The sequence below is a fragment of the Opisthorchis viverrini genome, assembly GCF_000715545.1.
Source record: "Opisthorchis viverrini unplaced genomic scaffold opera_v5_33, whole genome shotgun sequence".
Lineage (NCBI taxonomy): Eukaryota > Metazoa > Platyhelminthes > Trematoda > Opisthorchiida > Opisthorchiidae > Opisthorchis > Opisthorchis viverrini.
The window spans coordinates 902242-927370 of NW_008751689.1; the positions used below are offsets into that span (position 1 = coordinate 902242).

Consider the following 25129-nt stretch of genomic DNA (forward strand, 5'->3'; position numbering starts at 1 on the left):
ATTGCCTGAGTGAATGTCTGGAGGTGTAGGCACCTCGGAATGATTGTGTTAAGCTAGCACTAAGTCCCTCCCCCACCCACCTTTATTCTTTTCTTTACAATAAGGCTTTCAAATAAGTCACGGTTGTACGGCAGTGAAGCATTGGTGTTGAACACTGATGTCATGCTGTCGTTGATGATGATGATGATAATGAATCCGGAATCTTCGACTGTTGGTATGTGTGACGCTACCCAAGTGTTTGAGGTGGTACGAAAATGTGACGGAACCATTAACTTAGTCTGATGAAATCTTGTTTGGTACTCAGATTTAGGTCTCACGTGTCGCAGTATTATTAAAGTCGTTATCTGTGATATAACAGTTGCAATGCATATACCTCTCCTATTAAAACAGTCATTGTGTACCTCTTGTTTGATACAAATACTTTGCTTGGTTGGTCTCAGTCGTCTGAAACATGTCATTTTTCCCAAATGAGTTTGAACCATCTAGTTAAGTTAGAGCACAAAGGTACAGAACATTACTCTCACCAGTGTATGTACTGAATTTGTATATGCTGGACTCATAAGTCTAGGATAATACCAGCACTGAGCACTCAGTATCACTTCCGAATGCCTTTTTGTATACGCTTGACTAATCCTTTTGAGTTGAAACTGAGCCGTTTAAGTTCCGCAGGGAGTTGGATGCGTTCCTCCCTATCCGTTTCCTTTTTGTATACTTTATATGGGGACGCAGAGGTGAGACACAGCGATAGTTAGGGACATGGCCAGACATCGCCCAGTCGCGAGCTGAAAGTCGCACACACATCCAACCTGTTGCTTTCAGTCCATAGCTTCCCCTCCCGATATTTCCAATGGAAAGTCCACCGACGCTGCTGTATGAACGCACTAATTATATCATCTAGACCACTAATACGCATCTCCCTACATCCCCAGATCTACGGCGAGCGAAACTGTGGAAACTATAGCTGATGATGATCGCACAACTCACTCTACCGTTATTTCGTTCGGTGTTAGTGTCGTGTGCCTCGTTTTACAGCTTGTGGCGGTGATGAGTCAGACCGTTTGATCAAGTGACTGCGAAAGAAAACACCCGTAGGTGTATGTCGGGTTTTTGTTTGTACCGAAGATAGAAGAACACGCTTTTTGTTAGATATACGCTGTCATGTCCTAGTCATCCCACCTATGGAATTCCAGGTACAAGGAGTGATGCAAGTAATTTTCAAATTAATGGGGAATACCATTTTGCGTATTCCGCCGGGTCCACGGGAAATCCTTTATATTCGATGGGGTCGCTTATGAGTACTAATAGGCCTCTTTTGATAAACGGAAGGAATGCGACTCATAACTTTTACAAGCTACTAGTTGTACGAATTGATTACCTCCACCGAACCTAAACTCTGGAAGTCGATGCATGTTTTGCGACACTCTATCGGTAACTATCGCACCTGAAGAAGTACAAAAGAACTTAGCGTATCAAAGCGGGACTTATTTAATAAAGCTGGGCAGCTACATTTCTTGTCATCAAAGGATCCCCTTAGTCTTTGCAACAGCCATAGGCGCCCAATTAGTTAGTTAGTGTCCGATTCATGTTTCGTTTACCAGCATCATCTCACTCACCTCTTTTGCTGTGAACGGATAAGACAAAGGCTTATAAGTCCGCCCGCACAGCTATCCATTAACCATAGGCACTGTCATCTCGGTTTGACGCTTGGGGGCGTCTCACCTTTGTCTTGGGTCACATGGCTTGGCGCCGGATTACTTACAAAGTTAGATCGCACCAGAGACTGCACGTCAAAATAGAGTTTCAATTCGTTTGAGGGTTCTTGTGGTCGATCTAAGCTTAAGCGACCGACTTCCGTGATTGCCGCCTTAGTTGACCTATTATTCCAGGCCGCCAAAATGGTTCCGCAAACAAGCAGCCATTCTAATCGATTGATCTAGCTAATCAGTTGGCTTATTTTGTTGAACGAAACTCATGTTGTAAACTTGAGTGAGTCAGGTTATCTTCGAACCCATCAACTACCCTGGCTTTGCAATAAACTTGTTGAAATGTAAAAGACGCACCGCCTTCCTGTAATCAAGCAACATTTTCCAGAAACTATTCGATCTAGCTGCAACATTCTAATTTGTGTCATCAGTACCTCGTAATACACTTACTCAGTTGATGTTTGCTGGTGTCGGCACTGACAGTTCCTCCTCGGCTGAGGAAGGAACGTTTACAAGCTAATTGCCAAGCTTGATGAACAGATCAAAGATCACCTAATCAATTGCCAGTAAAAGCATTCGAGCTACCAATATTTCACCACATAGACAGTGAAGACAACAGGATAGAGGACGACTCTCAGCTACTGTCTCCTGTTTTAGAGATGGATAATGATAATATTAGGGTGAATGAGCTGGGAAATTTTTCAGGGCGGTGGGGGAATTGCTCTCGTAGTAGCTACGCCGTTTCAATCCAATACTTCAAAAGATTGACCTGTGATAAGACTGGACTTTTAGAAGACGGCGAGAGGCACATACTGCCTCAGCTATTAGTGAGGTCATCCTAAACTGATGGTCCCTAATGTAAGGTATTTCCACCGGCCTTGCATCCAAGGGAATCTCTAAATGAGGTATTTGATCGCACTGAATAAGAAGCGGTCCATCACTTTTCCAGTTTGTAGGACTTCTGAGACACATTAGCTTTTCTGTCTTTGCATAAGTAGTTTTGGTGATTCCATTGATATGAAAATGTCTATCGCGGTTCTGGAAAGCTTGTCTACCGGTAGACGGACATCAATTCTTACATATATCCTTAGCGTCAGTCAGGCATGCCGTCAAGTTGGATGGTACATTTCCCGGGTTAGCTTGGTTCATCATGCTCGGTTTGTTCGCGTAATATACACTCGTTCATGTGTATATGTGCTTATTTCAGCTGGTGGGAGTGCTTCTCTTTTATAATGAAGAACTATTTTGCACTTAGGTTGGAAGTACGGAACCATGACACTAACTGTATAACGGACGTTTGTCGTTACAGATAACTCCCGTTAACAAGAACTCACTGAGCCGTCGTTTAGCACCACAAGTGCACTTCTTCACATGAGAGCATGTGCGCAGTTAGGATCATAAGAGTTTGTCCAAACAAAATGACTAGGCTGTAGTTCTTCATTGTCATCAGATCAATCTACGGACACGTTTGTCGGCTACAGTCACTTTGAACATTGGCTGTTTGCGCGCGAACAATTCAAACATTGCAGATCTACTGAATACTCAAGCCAGAAATAGCGAATAAACAACATACCAGTGTGTCTGGATCAGCTGATATGCGAGATGACTGGATAGGTTTATACGGTGCTGCTTTTATCATTACAAAGCGTATGCTGTCACGTGGACTAAGGTTCCTGGGTTTTGTCGGCGGCCGGTTGGAGTCATGTGCCTTACTATCTCTGGAGGCACCACCTGAGTTTGCTCTTCACTCAGTTGCTGAATCTAGAGTTAGTCAACTAACTCGATGTTATCGGACTGCTTATTCCGGGCATCGTCCACCTTTACCACCGAGTCTACAGGCAATAAGGTGATACACATTCAGAACTAAGTCGCCAGTTTAACATGGCTGACAAAAAATAAGGGACCGCCTCTACCTGATGATCCCCCAGGGCTATCGAAATTTTCAGCAACCTTATGAGTAGTGCTCTATCAAGTGAATGTTCTTTGCATGATCTGGCTGAGGAAATCGTTTGTTCTGATCATTAAGCAAGCGTATTTTGTTGAGTACAACAGCTCGATTCAGTTTGTCAGCTGTTAACCATGTACCAGGGATGCGTTGGCTCCAGCTGCTGCTGCTGCTGCTGATGATGTTGATACATCCAGCTACTACACCTGAGCCCTAACGACCCAGCTGGTTCTTCCTACATCTTAAACATGGCACGTCTTAAAGAACATTTTGAAGGCATCTTCTTCAGTTTCCTTCTGACTGTATTTCTGTCAAGGTCAAATTTGTTCAATCATTTCCTGGTCGTCATAATCAGCTTTCTGAGTTCTCTAGTCTTATTGGCATATTAGGTGTTTCCCGCTGAACGTAGCTTTTTTTAAACCCCATTCTAAACAGTCCATACGGTCAGGATTGGAGGCACTCTCGTTTTTTCACGCTCCTTTCTGGAGGGTATTTCCGTTTGGTGGTGCAACTTGCATGGTAAATCAATTTTCTTATGTTCGAGCGCATACGGCTCATTTTACCTGCGAGGACAGCAAGTGATCCATGGAAATTTGAAAACCCATCTGTATCATCTACCCACTGTACTGTGTGTGCCGCATTATTCTCGCAACCGCCAAATTCGTCGGTAGGTTTGTTAGCTCTGACGCAAATGCGCCTAATGAAGTCAGTACAAGAATCTCAAAGGCTCGAATCACGTTCGCTAACTGGCGTCAAAAAGGCATCTCACTGGATCTTAAAGGTTGCGTGTACCAGGCTACAGTAAGGCCTGTGTTGTCGTATGGGTGCGAGACATGGCCTCTGCCGGCAGATGGCGTAGACGTCTTTAGATTTTCGAACATCGATACCTCAGAAGCTGGTTTTGGATGGCGTTAGCGTGTTGGTAACGATTTGATTAGAAAATGGGTATTTGGTTGTGCGGCAGGTACTTCAATTGGGGAAAACATTCAGCACCACCGACGACGATGGGTTGGTCGTGTGCTACGCATGCCGAAACATCGTCTACTGAGACGAGTTTTGTCCTCTGTGCCTTTTTCAGAATGGCGTAAACCGCGAGGTGGGTACCGCATGACCTGGCAGGAGAGCGTGAAAGAGATCACGAAGAGTTTGGGTGTTGTTGGTGTTGTGCGACTTCCAGGATGTGGTCCACGTGATCCCGTCTGTGCTTGGCTGGAGATGTTGTAGGAAATTGTGAGTAATCGATGTCAGTGGCGTTCTTGCTGTCAGTTTCTCTCCAGGTTGTCTGATTGAATTGTTGGAGATGTACGCACCTCAGAATGTTTGACATAGACCAGCGCTAGGTCCCCTCGCTCCCCCACTCTTTTTGCCTTCTTTTCACTCTAGGGCTTTTAATATAATTATACGAACCTTATGGCTGTATAACAGTGGAGCATCAGTGTCAACACTGATGTTGCTGCCTTTGATGATGGTGATGATCGAATACTTCGGCAAACCGAATGTTTTTCTTTCTTCAGGAGACTGCACGATCGGGGCATTTGGAAATCGCAGTAATTTCCTGTTCTTCAAACGACCATCTGTTAGTAACTGTTCGGGATGAGTTAGGTCTTAAAAAATTCGGTAATCCCACAAGTTAAACTTCCCTTAGTGTCGTTCCTCAACAGTAACTGACTAGATTTCAGAGGAGTGTGTCTACTTAGACAGGGCTTGGTTTGGTGTAATATTTTGTGCTTAAGTTTTCCACTTTCGTCTAGGTGAGTCACGACTATCCTAGCGACAAAACTACATTTCCGTCACTCAATGACCCCAGTAACGACTGGTTTTCTGGTGCCAAATGACTATTCATGCACACATGTGTTCAGAATCTTGTTATTCTCAGCTGTTTGGTCCAATTTATTTTTCACGTGGGCCATTTCAAACTCTTCAGACAATTCGAATGCGATTTTATTCTGCAATTAAAATCAATCTTCATTGAAAACCTGCTAACCGTGATGCGGCTATTCTGCCGTTTTTTGGGAAGCATCAGCTGCGTAGATCTCACGAAGCCCTAGGGCGTTTCGCCACATAAATCTTCTGGTTACTAGTTGGACAGTACCATTCGGCCACGAGTGGTTGAGTAGCAGTGTGAGTGATTTACACCTGGATGTGATGTGATACCAATCATTCTTCAGCCACGCAGTCCATGTCACAGGATCTGGTGTTAACTGAGTCTCCCACTAATTACTTCCACTATGGGAAAGCCCATACAATCTGCGTGGGTTTTCTCTTTCTCGATGGACTATAGCGAGCAGATAGTGGGGAGTTTTTGGAGTTTTGAGTAAGATTTCACCTGATAATCAGTGGCTTCAAGAGACATCGTTTCTTGTAAAGGGGTATTTCGCCACTCTTCGGAGAACTGTACACGGTGTCGTAGCTAACGGGGAGCACTTTATTGGCCATCTGAGGAAAACCGTCAAGGCTAATCACTGCTGTATTCTCCAATAAACCCACAGTTCAATGTAAGCAGATTGTCTTCTGAGCAATCGAATATCCAAATGGCAATCCTTGTGGTCTTGTTATAATCGGACGAGCCTTTGCTTTCAAAGCCACCCTTGACTGTCCAGCTAAATCTAATATTGATATCTATTCTGAAGTGTTAAAATCGGCTTCCCCTTAACTCCCAAAGGTCCTACCGTGAAGGAACGAAACCACTTTGCTCACAAATATTTGAATCGCTGAAGTGAATGTTCGATCTTCTAGCCTGCGACTTCGAAACTTGACGGCTTTTCATTGCACATCGTTTATTTTTAAGGCGCATTCCTATCAGTGCACGTTCCTTAGATGCCCTACCTTTGTTGCAATGGCGAATGCTTCGCTGTTGTGGTTGCTTAGTCTGGCAACCTGTTTACCATGTCCGGGACAGTCTTCCCGATAATTGGGTGTAGACATCTGTCATGATCCACATTTTCACTCCTCCCGAATAGCTGCAAGGCATTCTGTAATTTCCTGCCTTCTTCCATACTGGTTTCGATGAATCCTGTCCTGTGTGTACAGTGTCAGACTTTTTCTTTTCAATTTGCGAAACGATCACATCCTCCCTAAATGTGGCCGTTTCCCCTTCCTACTTAATGCAGTTGTTCTCAAGGAGGGACGACACAGGTGAATGCAGCTGTACATGACAAAGAGCTTTTGCATCATCGGTCTATCATCTTTCCCATCCATCACGAACTTTTGACTATTTCTGTTCAGGATTGCTGTTTGAGATATAATGCTGACCAACTACAGTTATGGGATCAGTATTTTCTCTCCAGCAGTACCCAGCTATGGTACATTCCCATTATATTTTGGAGCTAAGTCCTCGAATCTGTCGTGGTCGGGATCGGCCACAGTTCCCCGTGTTCGTACGGTGCAAATCGCTACGGATCAGGATTAAATTCTGCATTCATGCTGCGCACTTTTTGTCGCAAAGTGTCACGGAGTAGCTGTATAGTTCCAGAGATATCACCATTGGAATACAGTTTGCGGTAGCCAGAAAGTCGTCCCAATATTATCGGCAGAGGTGAAGTATTGTTAGCTGACACCTTTGGTTCACCTCAGGATAGTTGAAGTCATTATGGCGCGAACCTACTGACCGAAAAGTCCGTGGTCCAATTCCAATCTCGGTATCTCGACCGACCCCGTTTAGGCTTGGGTAGTATCCCAGCATTCGTGCCTACTGCGGGTGACAAGGCGGCTGTGCATCGAAATGGTGTTAAAGCTGAACGATCATGTATTTATTACTTGATTACCCGAATAAAATTTCGGAGTTGCGTCTTCATGAATGTACAGTACTATCTCTTCTTAAAGTTCGCAACAGATTTGACATTTCTCATTTGGGGAACTAAAAATGCTTCAGCGTGGCCACCGGTCTGATATTGATAAGCCGGTATTCATCTACCAAATCCACTCATCACAACCGTCATTTTTCTTCGTAGGCATTAATCCCGTACGACAGGCGACCGCGGAAAGTCCAGTAGTGTGCTTTTAACAGGGGTGACATCGCCGAAGGGACTACACACTAAATCACACGTAACGTGGCTGCTGCTGTGTTCTCTAGGGAAATAACCTTTTTTCAGAAAGACTAGTGGATGTGTACCAACGACCTTTCCTGTTACTTCTACGACGATAGACCTGTCCATAAGGATGACCACGGGCGATGACACATGTACAACATGTTGGTCTGTACACAATCTTCCACCACCCTTTTACCAACAGATTTATCTTCCATGCTCATATTGTGTCTTCGTAGTTTGTGGGCTGTTTCTGGAACACAGAATTTCGCTTCTTCTTCTCCCTGTTCTGCTAAATTGCGCATATACTGTACCCGTAATCTGACAAAAGGATAGAATCTCATCATCCGTGAGTGACATTGTTGTGATTGTCTTTTGTTTGCATATCACTCTTGCTATACCTACCTACCCCTAACACCGGTTCAGTCACCGCAAGCTGCGTTCACATCCACGTGTGCAGCTCGGTTCCAGTTGTTTGCATTCACTCACGAGACTGCTTTTCAGCAATTGCGTGATCTTTTGTCACTTGATAAAGAGGTAACTTGGTATTTAAGAGTGTAGGATGTTTGTTGATGTGAACACGGAAGCATTGTGGCAAGGCACCGTATTGCCTCGGACTTGTGTGATATCTTCAATGAATGTGATCATACATAAGTTCTCTTTACGCCTACCTAATCAAATGTTACTCAGTGTTTCCATATATTCCGCAGTCTTGTGACTTAATCAATATTGGCTCTTATTCTGGTCCATTATAACTGTCCTTATTGTCTGATGGCTGCGTGGCATTATTGTTAAGCAACAATAAACTCTTTCAGAATGACGGTGAATTTACTGGTTGGGTATTCTGACGTACTTATGCGGTCCTTTTCCTCAGAACTTATTGGGTTTACCGCTTAATATAACCGAGTTTTTATCAACCCAAGTCTTCTTGTCATTTATAGGTCATTTGGCTTTTTTAATTATGTTGGAATCCCCTTCTTTGATGTGGAATAATCTTGTCTTTCTACAGCGGACTCCTTCATCCGAACATCGTCGTAAAGAAATGCGGCGTAAAAAGCGGACTGGAGTGTCGTCTGAGGGCGATACCGATAAACGAAGCGTTTCTCCTATCGTGTCAGCTGTACCACAGACCAGTCCTACTGTGGATGACAACGCTGCTGTCGTCAGGAAAACAGGCGATGTGACAGCATCACAGGGGCGGATGACCGGACAGAAGTCCCGAAAAGCACGAGGTACGTATTGTTGCTGAATTAACCTTGATGATAACGGCTTACGCCACCTCAGCGCTGATTGGGTTTATTTTCACACATGAGGCCTTGCTATCATGGTTCAGCTATGCTTCACAACCAGCTTTGAATCATTTACCATTAGTACACTGATACCGGCTGAGATAGTTTCTCTCTCCCAGAGCGTGGAATTTTTCGAACATATTAGCGGGCGCACAAAGGCCATTGCATACTGGGTCTTGTTTTCCAATATCCCTAACCATCTTTACTCCTTGTCCTGGTGTTCTTGTCCGAATATATGGTAGTTGTCCGTTCAACTGGATTAGCTGGTGCTGACGGACAGTGTAGAGGTTGCCAAAGGCAACGCTGGTCATAGTTATACAAGGATAGTTATCCTCACAGGTCTGACTCACTGGTAACGTCTTCTCACAGTGTGTGGGACACATTATTCACCTACGGGTGTGGACACTTAACTCATGCGCTCAACTAACTAAGCCCGAGAGGTCTATCACTGACCGAAATCTGACACCTCAGGCATTCATGGTCATTTTTCTTGGAGTGTACAAATGATTGGTACCGTGCTGGTGTTTCTCAGCAAACCTGTGCAAAGCCTAAGTAGTCTATTGGTTTCCGCTATCCTTGGCCTTGACCCTTAACAGCCAAAAGGCGTTCGGTCAGTGGGTGACGCTTACGTCATTTAGATGGAGCGAGACTGAAGTATGAACGGAAGATAAGCACTTATTTACAAATCGAAGTGATGTTAACGAGAGACTCAGCCACCTCTTTCAGGTTTTCAGGGATTCTCACGAACCTCATGCATAAACTCGTATCATTTAAGGTATGGAGTATTTATTCATTTAGTAAATAGTCTCTCAGACAAGGTTGTCTCCCTCAATGTATGATTTGAACCTTACCTAACAGACAATCACTGTTGGATCAAACGATCTAGGTGGGAACTCGGTCTCCATATAATCAGGATAATGCGGTTAGATAAATGCACAACGGAAAAACAGATCATACATGATTATGGACAGTTATCAAATGAACCGGTTAGGTCAATGAATGCTGAAAACTGCTGAGAAGGGATTTATATTCTCGGAAATCAACGCATTTCGTCCTGTGCAGTCGGTTACAAAAACATTTCAAGTGCCTTCGAATCCAAAGAAGTGAAGCTTCTACTAACGCGCCTTAAGAAAACAGAAGTAGCACCTGCTCACATAAGACTAGCAAGCGGAGTTATCGATTGTTTTGAGTGTTTCAAATTGGGCTCAAACTTGAGTACGTTGCGTGCATTCCGCTATTATATCACTACGTTCCGCTTGTACCGTAAAACAACTAGGTCAAACATATATTTCAACAGGTCCATGCATTTATACATGCACTTTTAAATAATGATAATAATATATGGCTTGTATAGCCCATTGTTGATTTTTCCGTAGGTTCGCTACTCTTTTGCACATGATTTCCATAGAAAGCCTTTGTACAATAACCAATGCGTATTGCACAGTCGAAGCCATCTTAAAAAAGTAGGCTTCCATTAGTGTGGCACTCCTCCCCCCAAGAGAGGCTACTCCCCAGGAATTTTCGCGGCCTACATTTCCCGCTGAGTCACTTTGAGGTTTTCTTTCCCGAGAAAGGTCAACCTAACCTTCCGATGGGTTACGTCATTTTGTCCTCCGACAAGCGATTTAGTCTCCAAGGAATGTCGATTATTTCCATAGTCTGCATGTTTCGGGGACGATTTTGAACGACGTGAGCATCAGACACGTGCCAAGGTACCGACGGCTTCTGATTTGCTCTACAGTAGCTGAACAAATTCAAGTTCAAATCCAGAATCCCATTGTTTCTACTCGGTGAATGTTTGGCTCACCTTTGCACTGTGAAGGATACAATTCAGCTTCAGTTTCTGTCTTGTAGTCTTGTAGTCTTGCTGTCTTGTAGTGATCCTTCCACAGACTACTGTGTGCTCTGGAAAAATGAAGACTAAACGGTCTTACGAGACCCACGGTGTGTTGTTGATAAGAACGAAACTAGCTGCTGGAATAAAGCTTACCGTTGGCGCATGAGGTGATCTGAAGTGAAAAAAACAGTCAACTGTTTATAGCACATGTGCTTTTGGTGTAGTTCGTCTCACAAATCAGAATTGATCTAGCTTAATATTTCTTGTGCACCAGAATTGCAACCTGTCATTGCGCCACACATAACATCTCCACAAAAGGTCACAATATGCGTCATCAAATAAGAGTAATTGCGGGGGTTGGTGGCTCATGTGACACTCACTCGGAGAAGCCACTGTAGCGAAACAAGTCGCTGAACGTACGTGTTACAGGAGTTGGGTGCGTAGGCATGAGAATCATGCAGCATCTGTTTGACAGCGACCTAACTGGGTCCCAGGCTCTTCTAGCTGAACAGGCCATTGCTGTCAATATGATGGTGCCGAAATCTATGGTAAACTGGCAGTGGAATTGTCACTTTCGTCCCGTTTTGTTTGTTGATTAACGCACAAGATGCGACGTTCCCAGCGGTTTGTATGTCTGTGCCTTGCGCTACACGAATCAACGCAAGTTGTACGGTTTCACCTGGACGAGTCTTATGAGCACAAGGTGCAGTTATTTTGGCAGTTAATCAACATATTTCCTATTGGACTGAGGGAACCCACTCATTGTAGGACATTTATTGAATTAAATCATTGTGTTGAAGTCACCGTACGTTGAAGAGTTCTAGGTTAGGCACCGGCAAGATTGCCTGTTGGGGAGGGGGACTACTGCAAACCGATTCGGATCTCATTCATGTCTGTCGCGGACCATTTCTGAACACAGGCAAACTTTTCCAAACAAACCTATTCCGCTTTAACGATTGCTTATCTGTAACATCGTTCTGATTTTGGTACCTGCTCTGACTTGTTGGCGCTAGGCAATTTCTGTGTCGTTCCTTAGTTTACTGTTTCAAAAAAAAACGGTAGCTTGGGACAGTCCTTTACAGATACAAACGAAGATTATTACAACTGTATTTTTAGGGTTATCACTAAATGCCTCACAAGGTCACGCACGTGCGGGCCATAAGTGCTCCATCCTGATCGCCTATTATCCTGAGTAATCAAAACATGGATTCGTTTGGTCACAGTCCGCACGTGACATCCGTCCAATCGACCTGATATTCGGTTATTAAAAGCGACTGGTCTCCAGTTTGTATCAAGACCCGAGGATATTGAAATAATTTTAGGATTTTACGCATAATTTCCTCTTCATGCTGTGAAACCTAAGAGCCGGCTAAATTTTCGTCTGTGATCACTTGGTTTACTATCAGAACATGTAGGATAGAAATGTCATTTCTGTGGAGCTTTTTATTTTGCAACTCAAGAGTTGGCTTTGGAGAGTAGTTTTCACTCCGGTATTCTGGTTTCGCACATTTCACACACAGGCTAACAGTTCGTCTCAGCCTTTGTCTCAGTTTTGTGTTTCAAGTGTAAGAGAGAGAGAGAGCACCTGTAACGTGTTGCTTGCGTATTCCTGGCTTACAACTGGTGTCATCAACAGGCTCATCCATTTGCGCACTTTTTCGGGGGGACTGTCATGAGAACATTCTGGCCAAAGATTCGTTGCCAAAGGCTTGGGCTCATTTCTACTATTCCGAAGCGACTGTGCTACGCCAACGTGTATTTAACTGTACATACTTGGGATCATTTGATGAGAGCTACTCTTGATGCTAGAGGTATTTTCTCCTCCCGTTGTTACCACATTCAGCGTGATACATCTGGTCAACCCCATGAATTTGCATTGTCCATTAGCATGTGTACCTCTGCGTCTGCGTTTATCGGAATATACGCGCACTCGTGTTGCTTGTGTTTTTCACGTTTTAGCCGATGCAGCGACTCACTTTTGTGGTTCAGCTGACCGAAGGCAAACATCTACCATCTGACTCTGACACGTGATTTAGATACCGTGAATGTTGCATGCATCTCTTGTTAATCGACCTTCGTGCCTGGTATCCTGCCTGACCGGATTTGTGTTTATTAGTATAACTAGCATGCTCCTCTCTGGACTTGCAGTTTGTAGAAACTGAACCGGTGTGTACTGACTGCCTCAATTTTATGAATCCACGAAACGGTTGGTCCAAAGATTTACTCAGTTAGGCATAGGTTTCTAAGCTTTCTGTGTGGTTGGCAAACATCGGGCTTTGTGGATTGCGGCTGGTCGACACTAGTGTCTAAATGTTGTACAACTGGGATGAGTTCCGCATGATCCGCCTGCACATGGTTGGAGACACCTCAAAATGTTACTTATCGATGTCAATGACCTTTTTGTTGTCAGTTTTATCCAGATTCTCTGAATTAGTATCTGGAGATGTAGGTACTTCGGAGTGGTTGTGGCAAACCAGCACTAGTTCTGAGTAAACTTTGTCTTTTACGACTGTTCCGACGAATACACGTCAGGTTTACTAGTTTACCTGTGGTATCTTTTGCATTTGGTGTTTTGACGCTCACAGCAATGACCTTTTGTTGTCAGTTTTATCCAGATTCTCTGAATTAGTATCTGGAGATGTAGGTACTTCGGAGTGGTTGTGGCAAACCAGCACTAGTTCTGAGTAAACTTTGTCTTTTACGACTGTTCCGACGAATACACGTCAGGTTTACTAGTTTACCTGTGGTATCTTTTGTATTTGGTGTTTTGACGCTCACAGCCAGACAAGCAAAGGTTGTGTTTGGATTGCACGTCTATCGGTACGACCTGTAGGGTGTTCTAACTTTTGGCAACGTAAGTTTGATGTGATCTGTGCTGTGAATCGAGATCGATCGAAAGGGTCCGTTAGCTCACTCATTGATTTGGATTCATTCACAAACCATGGTCCTTGAGTATATCCCACCCTCCCAGTGTGCGCACACCATCGAAAATTTCCAGCAACTATTTGAATGAACTCTATTTAATTCGGTTTAATTGTCTCCTAACTGTGTCCTCTGTCTTTTAAACAGTTCAGCAAGCTGTCTCTATTGTTACCATGGTAACTTTCTTTTGACAATTCCTTACTGAGTACTCTTGATTAGTTGGAACTCGTTTCTACACACACAATCTCTCACTGATTACATCTACACTAAACTTTCGAGCACTTCTCCCCCAACGTAACCCAATCGATAAAGTCATGATTATCTCAAGGTTATTCGCAAGTTTTCCTGAGCTCCGTCGACTTCGGTCGACTGATCAATGATGTCTCGAGAAATTCCAGTCCCTCTGACTGACCGCTTTTCATAGCTTCAACCGTGCGTTGATAGACTTAATGAATAGTGGATAAGACTGACTTTGGCGTTTCGACCGGTGGCATGAGATTTCCCCGACATATGGTTCCAACTTAGATTGTGCGGCATAACTTGTCCGCTGCGGTGCCACATCTGTCTTTTTCACCACCATCATCGGTGCAAGGAAAACTGGCTTCTTTGGGATGATTGTCTGTGGAGCCAACTCGTCACGTGCTCCAGGTATTCCACTAAAAAACCATTCGGACAATTTTTTAGCCGTATTGAACTTTTGAGCAGCTAAATCTCGCCACTCCGTATATCCGGTGTGGACATTAGTCTAACTTCATGGAACAAGATGCATACCAGTGAGCGTTTAAATAGCACTTGACAGAAACTTGCTTAGTTGAGCCACTCGCTAGTCCCACTAGTGAAGAGTGTGAACCATCCAAATCTCTTTGGATTATCCAGAAGGAAGCCCCTCGAGCGATATAGTCCAGATAAGTGAAGAGCCTTGTTACGCAAGATTGGAAAGTATGAAGAAGGCGGTGAGTCTTGCAGCTCGATGTTGAACGGTTAACACGCAGCCAGGTCACTAATTCTGGATGCTCAAGTATTTTACTTAGCTCTTAGTAACCATCCACCGGTATCTGATAACTGCAAAACCGTGCACTTCTGTTTCTCCGGCGATAATTACAGGAAAATGTGGTCAGTTTAAAAAAAACGCAGTCAACTATGCGTCTCGTCTTTATTGGGACTCGCCAACCGGGTGTAGCAGAATGGACTACCTCATGTTGAAGCACAAACAACGCACTCAAGCTTAACACCCGGGTTCACTGATGTTACTTAGGCATGTGGCGTTGCGTTCGGGTAGCCCCTGCGTAGAATTCCTGCTGCTTGTTAGTGGTTCCTTGCATATCGAAGAATAAGTCTATCGACATTGCGCTACTTTGTCTAACGCGAAAAATTCACTCTATTTTCCGTCTGTTAATTTCTCCGCATTTGACCCTTTATGACTTCCTGTTGTTTGTACATACTTGGCTCTTAGCTGTTTATCACATTAGCAGGCTGGTTTACCTGCTACCGTACAACTGAACAGTTGATAAAGTGCTTACTTTCAAACACTGATAGTATTGTTGTTGGTGCATTAGATTACGTAGACTGCTTCACACTCTTCGCCTCAAGCAGTGTATATCTCATCGGTCCAGGTCAAGCTTTTCTTTCAGCTCCGCCCTGCTGACCACTATCCAAGGTTACGGGCGTTCTATCCTAGGTTCGAGGTGCTATTCTACCAATCAAGACTCATACGAGTATGCGTATCTAACTACTTTAATCTTGTCATTCACAGTTGTACTTTGACGTTTGGGAACAGAGTTATTACACCAACTTTCATCGAAAACTGCTCAACGTAGTTGCTAGCGTGCTGTTCATCCTAAAAGATTTTACCAAGATAGTAGTTTTGATGAGGATCTGAATCGGTTCTAGATTAAATCACCTGTGTGACGGTGTATAGGACATCCGGTTTGTCGAAACAAATGTCTATGTATCACTCTGACCCCTTCTTTTGGACAAACAGGCCTACAGCCGTATAGCCTAGGTATCAGTTGCCTTCGATTTCCGAGTAACGGTCAAATGATTAAGCAGACTTTGGGCTGTTGTTTTCTTGTTCCGATCCACATACGGGTAACTGTTTGACTTTTTCTTTGTGCAATTCAGCTAAACCCGAGGCTATCAGCACCAAAATTAGCGCTGAAACAGTTGTACAGAGCGGTGCCTCGAATACCATAACGCCTGTTCAAAAGCCCACAAGTAATGGGGATCCAGTCACAGAACAGACTCAACAACCGTCCAATCCACCATCATCCCTTGTGGACGAAGTCCCTGATGACGATTGGTGCGCTGCGCCTCGGAAGAACAAGAAGCGGGTGCGTTCACAAATCTGCCCAGAGCAGCCTGAACAAAACAAAAATCAGTCACTTGTTTCTCCTACTGAAGAGCTTGCAGCGCAGGGACCCGTTGATTGTTCGCCACTCGAGGATAAACCGTCCATCGAATTTCCAAACACCCCTCTAAGCGAAGTGGATCCATGCCCAGAAGTTGAAACAAGCACTCCGCTTCCTCGGCCAGTAAGACTATCCTTTACTTTTTACAAAATATTTTGTTCCGGCTTACACATTTGGAGGGATTGACCTCAACACGGTGGGATTACAAACTACACTCAGATGTGCGCACAGCTGATTTCCGAAGCTGCTCCGTGCTGCTTGTGTCACACAGTTCGAAAGTCAACTGCATCTTTCATGAATGTGATCATCAGTGTGCTAATTAGGAGGTCATCTGATTACCTGACTAATTGGTTGAATCGTAAAATTAATGGGCTACACACATTCGACTCTCAAGGTTTGTTTTGTGCAACGATGCCTACTGCTGTTAACTGCCTTCTGCAACACAAATGCTGTAGGTGTGTTATACAGATCGATGCATTATGGCAGTGGTTTTTAACCTTCTCCGTTGTAGTGGAATCAAAATCGTTTAGTTTTACACGCATCGTGCGTTTTTGTCCGTATTTTATAAGGGAATACATCGGTTGGTGAAATCAGACTGTCGACAACGACGATTAGGTCTAACACAGTTACAGAATATATATAAATGTAAACGGGAACATATGGCAGCTAAAATTAGCAGTCGTCCGATCATGTGTTTTGTGCAACGCTCTCATGCTTAATCGATCAAGGGCAGTTGGACTGTGCTGGAGAATGTGTGGGAGAGGTTCATCGATCTAAGTACATTTGTGGTCACAGTCTGTGTGAAGAAGAGTGAAGTAATCAAAAATGAAACAACAGATCTAGGACCTGCTTGCGTGAAGCCCGTGTCATCACTTCCTTACTGAGTAGTCCAGGTTCACACATATTTTTGTAGTTTGGACCGTGTGAAAAACTGCACTCAACCCTGCACTGACGATGTCACCTCGCTTGGTAATGAAACGTTTGCAATCCAACTGCCAAGCTCGGCGAACAGACCAACAACCAAAAACTACACTGTTCGAACTGAGAATCACTGTCAGTTCGCGTCAACCCGACAAATGATGTAGTGTGTTTCGGTGAGATGAACATGTTTGTCAATCTCCAGATGGTTGTTCAGTGGAGATTTCGTCCGAAAAGCCGGGAAGCATTGTACAGCTGTTTCATCCCTATTAGTAATCATCGGCTTTGTAACTCACCAAACTGCAGTCAGTGTCGAACCAGCGATCTCCCGGTTGATAGCCTGAACAACAAGCAGCGAGCGCTGAGTAGCAGTGTGATTAACCTGTATTTGGACGGGATAGAACGCCACTTATTCTTCAGCCAACTGTTGTTTCCGTCTCTCTCAACCGAGCGTATGGAACAGATCTTCAGTCACTACCGTAGTTTCTCGAACACTCTCAAACGATGTGATTGTCACCTGAGATGATTCTTCAGTTGACAGCTTGCGCTCTGTTGACAATGAATATAACCTGTTGATTCCTGTAAGGATTGTGCAAACACAGTTTGATTCTAAGTAGTCTAAATCCGTCACGTTTCCCACTGTAATAACCGCATGCTTTCCGTACAGGGGTTCCAGCTGCCACGGTTTCGTTCACTAATGGTTTGGGGGGGGGGATGAAGTAGGTAGCTGCGCACTGGAGGCGGTAGCTGATATAATTGATGGGTAAATGCAGGGTAGTCAGTGGATTTTTAATTAGGGAGATTGGGAGGGCAGCTATACTTTGAAGGCAATATCTCGGATGCATGATTACCACTGAAGGTGCGACTGGGTCATGTCTGACAATGTCCCCAACCGCCGATGTATCCCGTCTTGAGGTCCCATCCAGGGAGACGCGATCACCAGCGCAGCTGAGTTTTCTGGTAATGGCCTTCACAATTCAATGCCAAGTCATTGTTTGATTTCCCTTGGATCGTTTCCACTATTCAAGTGGTTGTGCGAAAATAGCCCTTCGGGGAAGTCAGTTGAATGGGATTCGGGACACGTGGCTAAGCCAGCACAACTCACGGAGTGTGGTCAGTTCGGTATATGGATACATGGACACATCAACCAAATGAAACGGGCTTTTCCAATTTCGAGAAAGATGTAACTATCTTGTCCTATCATATTACACAGGGTTGATACAATGACCACGCGTTGCTGGAGTGATTTGAGGGGTGAACACATACAAAATTCCTTTGGAATAAAGAACCGTGATTTTGGTCATCCAGTGTGAGTGTTCCCAACTGACTATTTCAGGTCGTATAACAGTGTATCAACACTGGTGACTTCATCCTCGACTAATTTGGATGAAGGATGCTCCCCGTAACAAATTCCTTTTTAAGGTGACACTGTCTACATTCCACGTGGCAACAGTAAGTGGTGGTCTAGTGGCGTCTCCTTGTTGGGACTACTTGAAAAAGAACATGCTCGGTCATTTTATAGGTGGCTACATGTTTTCATCCTTAGTTCTGTGTAAAAGGCCTTGTAAAAGCGCCACATGTTCCAGATAAACTTTAGTTTATGGATAGTTTTGAAAGATGCACACTACTCATGGCTTTCAGTAAGGTGAAACAGCTGTACACTACTTTCTCGACGTTTCAGCATAGATTGGCTTCACACACAGACCGAAATCGCTCTTGAAAATACCGGAATCTCCTCACAATATCAATAAACTACATAATTAGTTCAGAAAGAGGAATAGCCCACAACGAGTTATCCTTCTAGCTGAGAAGTTCTCACTCGATGAGCCAACTGGCAGGTGACCAAGTGATGTGGATTCCGCGGCTGAAGGATGAAGGGGCCATATCCTGACTAAGCACAATTTAAACACGTTACTGACCAGCCACTCGTGGCGGGGTTGCCGCTTATTCGAAAGTCCCTGGAGTTTCGTTAGACCCACACTAATGGTGGCTCCCAGTAAGTACATTGCTTCTCAGTATAGATTGGCCTTATTTACAAGACGAAATCTCCACTGAAAAATCCTTACTTTTCGATTAGCTGAAGGACAGCAGCGCTTTGCCAAGAAGTTGAAATTGTCACAAAGATTGTCGTGTATGCAGCACATCTCCCTACACCAATGTCTGTTTGACTCCTAAATGAAAATGATTGCTAAATAGCGCTGGTGAAATTATGTGAATACTTTTTTCCTTCTACACAACTTAAGGGTGGTATCAGTGCCTAAAAATTCTTTCTTTCAGATCGGAAAAGTTGGCACTTGAGGTGGATGTGAATTCTAGCGAACGAAGCTCACATACCTACTGAGCATTTAGAAGCAGATCAAACTACTCATTGTCTGCTTTTTCTAGCACTTATTTGAGGGGCAATTTTTTTGCATACTGAGCAGGGAACATTTCTGCCCGAATCAATACAATCTGCACGGAGAGGCAAATGTGCTATCTACATTGGATTTTAGACAAGCCCATTCAGTCGAAGGCCAGTATTGGCGTAATGAACGCTGTATCATTTTAAATAGTCTGAACGGTGCACCAGCAATGTCTTCAACATCCTTGAATGAGTTGAGCTGGGAAAAAACTCAGGACCTCTCACTTCTTTATTCGTGAAATTTCGCCCCCCCCCCCCCCCCCGATACAGTTATTTCCCTTCTTGTTACGTTCCCACAAAAATTCAGGGTTCCGCATCTGTCATCAATCACCCACCCGAACGGGATGGTAATTTACCCTGTGTATTGCATCCTGGAAGGCAAGACCAGCAGCCTTGTACGATGCTGCGGTGCACTCTGTGTTACTACACATTACTATATGGATCAGTAATCTGGCCCCTGCGCACTGAGGACGATGTCTTCGGAGCATTGCCGGAATCTGATGGATCGGGCAAATGCTGATGCTCGTCGAATGGTATTCGGGAAAATAACTCACCCTCGATAGATGAACTGATCCCACTGCATAGGTTGCGCTGGCTTGGCCACGTTCTTCGTATGCCAGTCGACCGACTTCCTCGAAGGGTTCTTTTCGCCCAACCATGTGAAGGGTGGAAAAGGGCCAGAGGCGGTCAAACAATGGCTTGGCAGCGAAGTATAAAAGCCATTACCATCAAACTCAGCTGTGTTGGTCATTGCTGTCTTCCTGGATGGAGACCCCGAGACAGGCCACATCAATGGCTAGAGACATTGCCAGACATGGCCCAGTCGCGCCCTCAACAGCGCTCATGCATCCAAGCTATTGCCTTCAATGCATATCTACCTTCTCAATTCCCTCGCCCAACAGTCCACAGACTGTTGTATTTACGCACTAATTTATCAGCTCCTGCCTCTAATGTGCAGCTACCTACCCCACCTCCCCGAATCATCGGTGAACGAAACTGTGGCAGCTACAACCACTGTACGATAAGTACGTGGTGATCACAGCTGACAGTGATGATGATCACACCACACCCATTGGCCTCAAGGTTCAGTTAACCTCTGTGGTTCCCGTGGATGGATGTAGGAAGGTTAGGACAAGCGTTGAGGTAATCATCGACTGTTGTCCTTTTCGTACCACTTCAATGTTTTGAATGCTCATGGTGATTATTAGTCCATCTTTATTACCAATGCCCTGTAAATGGTCAACAATTTGGTTTCTGGTGTCTTGTACCTTGGTTGAAACCCAGTGTACTTCCGTACTCATATGTTGCGGTAACTGCTCTCATGACGTTCCATTTCGTAGATTATTTCAGGTAACGAATACCCATAAATTCTTTGTGCGTTACCTAAAGTCTTGCCTGGCCTTTTCATTGCAGCCTGAGTCCAGTTGTCCGGAGGAGGTAACAGTTCCCCGAAAGCCCTCCGGTGCTCGCCGAAAACGACGCACACCTTCTTCGCGAACCCGTTCCAAACTCTCTGATATCAACACACAGCAGCTAAATGAAACTTCCACTGAAATTGTTGATTTCCCCAAGGACGCTGCGGATCCAAAGCACACATGTGACTCAGAATTCGAAGTGATTGAGTTGCCCTCCTCCCACTCGCTATCTCCCGAACAACCCGGCTCACTCATCGAGTCAGATTTGGATCTCACCGACGTGGGTTTGGAGAAACCGACTCCACCACCAAAGACGGACGACATAAACCAATTCCCTTGTCTTCCTGGAGCAGAGAGCCAATTTGTTTGTCATCCCCCGCTAAAACCGGATGTTCGGGAGAGTGGAAGACATCCACGAGCTGAAAGCTTAATCAGTGCCGCGCTGAATGAACGTGAAGTTGTGGATGTGCCGGATATCGTTGGTCCACCGTCCGTACCAATCATCTCAGGAAAACCCAAACGCTCCAAAGCCCGCAAGGCTGACTAGTGGTCCATTTGCTTTCTATCTGTCTCCTCGTTGATCGGTCTCAAGCTACTCGAGATTCTTCTCCTAACGTATTTAGTCTTTCACACTGCCTCCCTATCTCTGACCCAGCAAACGCCCCAGTATTTTTATCATCCTTCCGTACTCGTGCTAATATGATCTGGTTGTTTTCTGTCCTCGTGCACTAATTATGGATGCGGTATTTTTCTTCTGATGTCACCTACAGAACCGCTTAGGTGGTTTGTGACGTGAGCATTTCACGGGCGATTAATCTGAGTATGAATTTCGCATCTCTCTTTCTTTTTGATCATACCCCTATCATAAAGTTACCATGTCTGTGTGTCCTATATTCTCCTTCCCCTCCTCCGTAACTTTATTTCCGTTGACCTTTTCTTATCTAATTGGTCCAAAATTGCAGCAGCTCCCTGTCCCTTCGATCTATGGTATCTACAAAGGTGTTCGTCTATCCAAATGGTTGTTTTGTTCCGTTTTGCTTTTGAAACTTTCCTACTCTCGGACTGACAATTCCCTACCCACCCCCACCTACTAACGCTAGTCATTTTGTTGGTTCCTTTTTTCTTTCAAGTTGTCTTGCCTGTGATAAATCAGTATTCAGTAAGCATTGATATGTGTTTCCTGGTTCATCTAGTATTGCTTGTTCGGTTCTTTGATCAGGGTGGGAATTAAGACACCATAGATACCCTCGAAACTCTTCTTGACAAAGGGCTAATCAGTAGACGACATTTGAAGTCTCAGATAACACACGTATGGAATAATTGTAGATCCACGAGTTGTGGAACGATTCTTGCCCGACTATTGATAGTCATCTCTATGCCGTTTGTCTGACAATGCCTGTGAAGGAATCTCAAAAGCGGGAGGCTTACTGTCGTTATCTTTATCGTGTTTGCTTATGCCCCAACCGACTTTAGCTCTGACACGTTGAGTGCTCTGTTACGGTGGGCTAAAAGCCCAGATACCTTTGTGGTTGCCGGAGTTTTGAATGAGTAAGTTGGCATATCTAACGTGAAATTGAATTGAGTGGTTGACTTGGATTAAGTTCGGTTAGCACAGACAAAGGTGAACGACTGTTTTGGTTGTGTGCTGAATACAGGCTGTTTCTATTCAATAAGAACTTCCAAAATCCGTCTGGCAACATGGTCGCCTCCAACTGCTTACCTGTCGTGGGTCCAAATTGATTACATCTTCCGTCAGTTGCCAAAACAACACCATGCGTGTAGACAACCCACGATTTTGGCATTCGATTCGATTGACCGGTTTCTTCTTAGCACACTTGCTTACCAAGGAATTCCCCGAAAATTAGTCAGTATGATATTGACTTTTGAGCGTGTGAGAGTGTACGGTAAGCTCTCCACACGTGTATACACTGACCTCGACAGAAGCTAGCTTCATGAGGGCGCCATGGCTATTGGAGGTTGGTAAAACTTGCCACGTTCTGCCCGATTCTCGTCTCTCTTATACAACTGCCCAGGTAAATGTATTTATCTACCACGTCTGCGTTTGATCCCACCCAGGCTTGCAGCAGCACTCTAGGCTTTGCAAGCGCGAAGAACATCAAACCTTGTGGTAGAATTATTCAGTTTGCTTAACATGGCTTACATCTTTGAAGACCACAAACCAGAAAGAGCAGTATCGTCTTCTCCCTCAATGTCCAACTTAATAAACAGTGACACTAGTAACACATGTTCGCAAATTAACTCCGAGCAATCCGACCATCAGTTCATCCATAAACCTTTTCGTTCGTTTACCTTTCTAGCTAGTTTACTGCCGTCCGTTCACGTGTTAACGTCTGATAATAGGTAGGTGGTAGGTTTTCCTATCACACAGAATCTGCTCCATTTCATACGCATGAAAAGACCTAGTTTATTTAATTCCTTTTGAGTTCTTTCATTGTTTCTCCGATACAGTTCTTTCGACTGTGTTTGGACCAACAGGACGAGATCAAGCAGAATTTACTTTAATGCGCCCTGAAAAACCAGTTGCATAAGAAATCATGGGGCTTCTTCTGTGAAAGGATGGGTGTATTCACTGTGTTGACTAAGAACTTGTTTCAAAGAACTTGTAGGTCAACTGCACCTGTGCGCTAATCGTAATTACTCTAAAAGCAGTGACGTTAATTTGTGACATTAATTTGCTTTACATTGAATACTTTTTGTGGCTTCATTGACACTTCTTTTGTTGGACAGCCTGTAGTCCCCCTGGATTTTCCCTATTTTGAGCACCTTTGCCAGTTTCGAAATGCCTGAAAAGCATACAGGCATTCATAAGTGCTTTTCTACAGTTCGTGTTGATTAAACTCGGATGGGCGTTGTCACTTGCAACTAAACCGATGGATTGATAAATTCTGTGCTTACTTCAGGGCGTCTTTAATGTGGCTAGTGATCAAAAGGGTCCTATCACCATCTGCAGTGTGTCCTTGTCAGTTTAGTGGGACAGGTTGGTGCTTTTCTTATCACTAACTCTTAAACCATCTGCTTCACTCCAAGCATTTGACTATCTGCGTTGAGCACGTAACTGGATGAGTTGCGCTATCCCTTCGTCAATCATCACACACATTGCTATCGTGGATGCAGAGGTCGGCAATTGAAACCCAAATAGCCGGCCAACTGTAGTCGTGTATGACAGAACTCTTTTCGATCCAGTTGCCATATCTGAAACTTATTAGCTGGTTCAGGTTGCCGACCTACTGGATAATACTACACGAAATTGATAGCCTGATACCACTCTCTCTTCTTCAATAGTCTTCAATAGTGCCAGTTTACTGATGTGCAAAGCAACAAACGTGAGCGCATTTTCATAGTAGCAGACCATATTGGGTCGTCATGTGTCTTATTGGCTGCAGCGCTGTCGCAACTTGATTCGCACGTTGTGCACTGAAGCTGCATATTGTGGCGCCTTTGGGTGAGTATATGTACAAAGTGGAAAATGTACAAGGGATCCCATATTTCATTGTCACGGTACAATAACGTCTTGGATTTTACCCGTTGATCAGTGCGACCAGCCAGCTAAGACTGAAAGATAAATCACTCAAAGCTTGTGTTCTGTAGAGGGGTTGGATGAGAACAAAGTGGCCTTATAGTGCTCTGCGATATTACTGATCAAATACGTGCCGTTTACCATTTTGTATAGACGTAGTACACTACTCATTAAGTTGCTGAAAGTTCTTCGATGGCTCACGACCGGTCTCGCCCTTCTTGGGGCTCAACAGGTGGGCGCAGTCCCCGAGTTTTTGTCAATCGTATGTTCCACTTGAACCCAGATTGGACAGATTCTGATAAATACCTTCATTTTCAGGGTGATCTTAAGAACATAATGAGAGATTCACCTGGATTTCAGATTATGTGCAAATGAATGAATATGTCGATACTCATTTTGCTTTCTAGATGATCCAGCACATAGAATGGCAGGTCTTTTCACTTTATTGTTGGTACCGCAGTAGTCTACATGGACTAGGTTTGAATGAACTCCACTGAAGCGACTGAACTTTTGGGAATTATGAATCGGCGTTAACCTTATCAGAACATTATCAGAACCAACATACGACACTTGATCTTCACCGTCTAATAACTATGTCAGTTTCCGACAACTGCTCTCATTTGCACACTAATTTGGTTTTGTCAAGAGACACAACTGAATCCAGCTAAAACTCTGGTTTATGATGATCCGATTCAGCTTATTGAAATCTAGATTTGTCGTGAAAAGAT

At 44.2% G+C, this 25129-nt stretch overlaps 1 protein-coding gene across 1 annotated transcript in view; it reads left to right on the forward strand.

Annotated features, from left to right (window-relative positions):
- The window catches only part of T265_02620 (hypothetical protein), a gene marked incomplete at both ends in the record, with an annotated part of 26459 nt that extends 4447 nt beyond the window's left edge, over window positions 1-22012 (forward strand). Inside the window, 3 exons of the mRNA XM_009166918.1 lie at window positions 8683-8905; window positions 15843-16252; window positions 20862-22012. Of these exons, the coding sequence (XP_009165182.1) occupies window positions 8683-8905; window positions 15843-16252; window positions 20862-21410 (1182 nt within the window). The remainder of the gene's footprint in view (window positions 1-8682; window positions 8906-15842; window positions 16253-20861) is intronic.
- Window positions 22013-25129: the final 3117 nt, after the last annotated feature.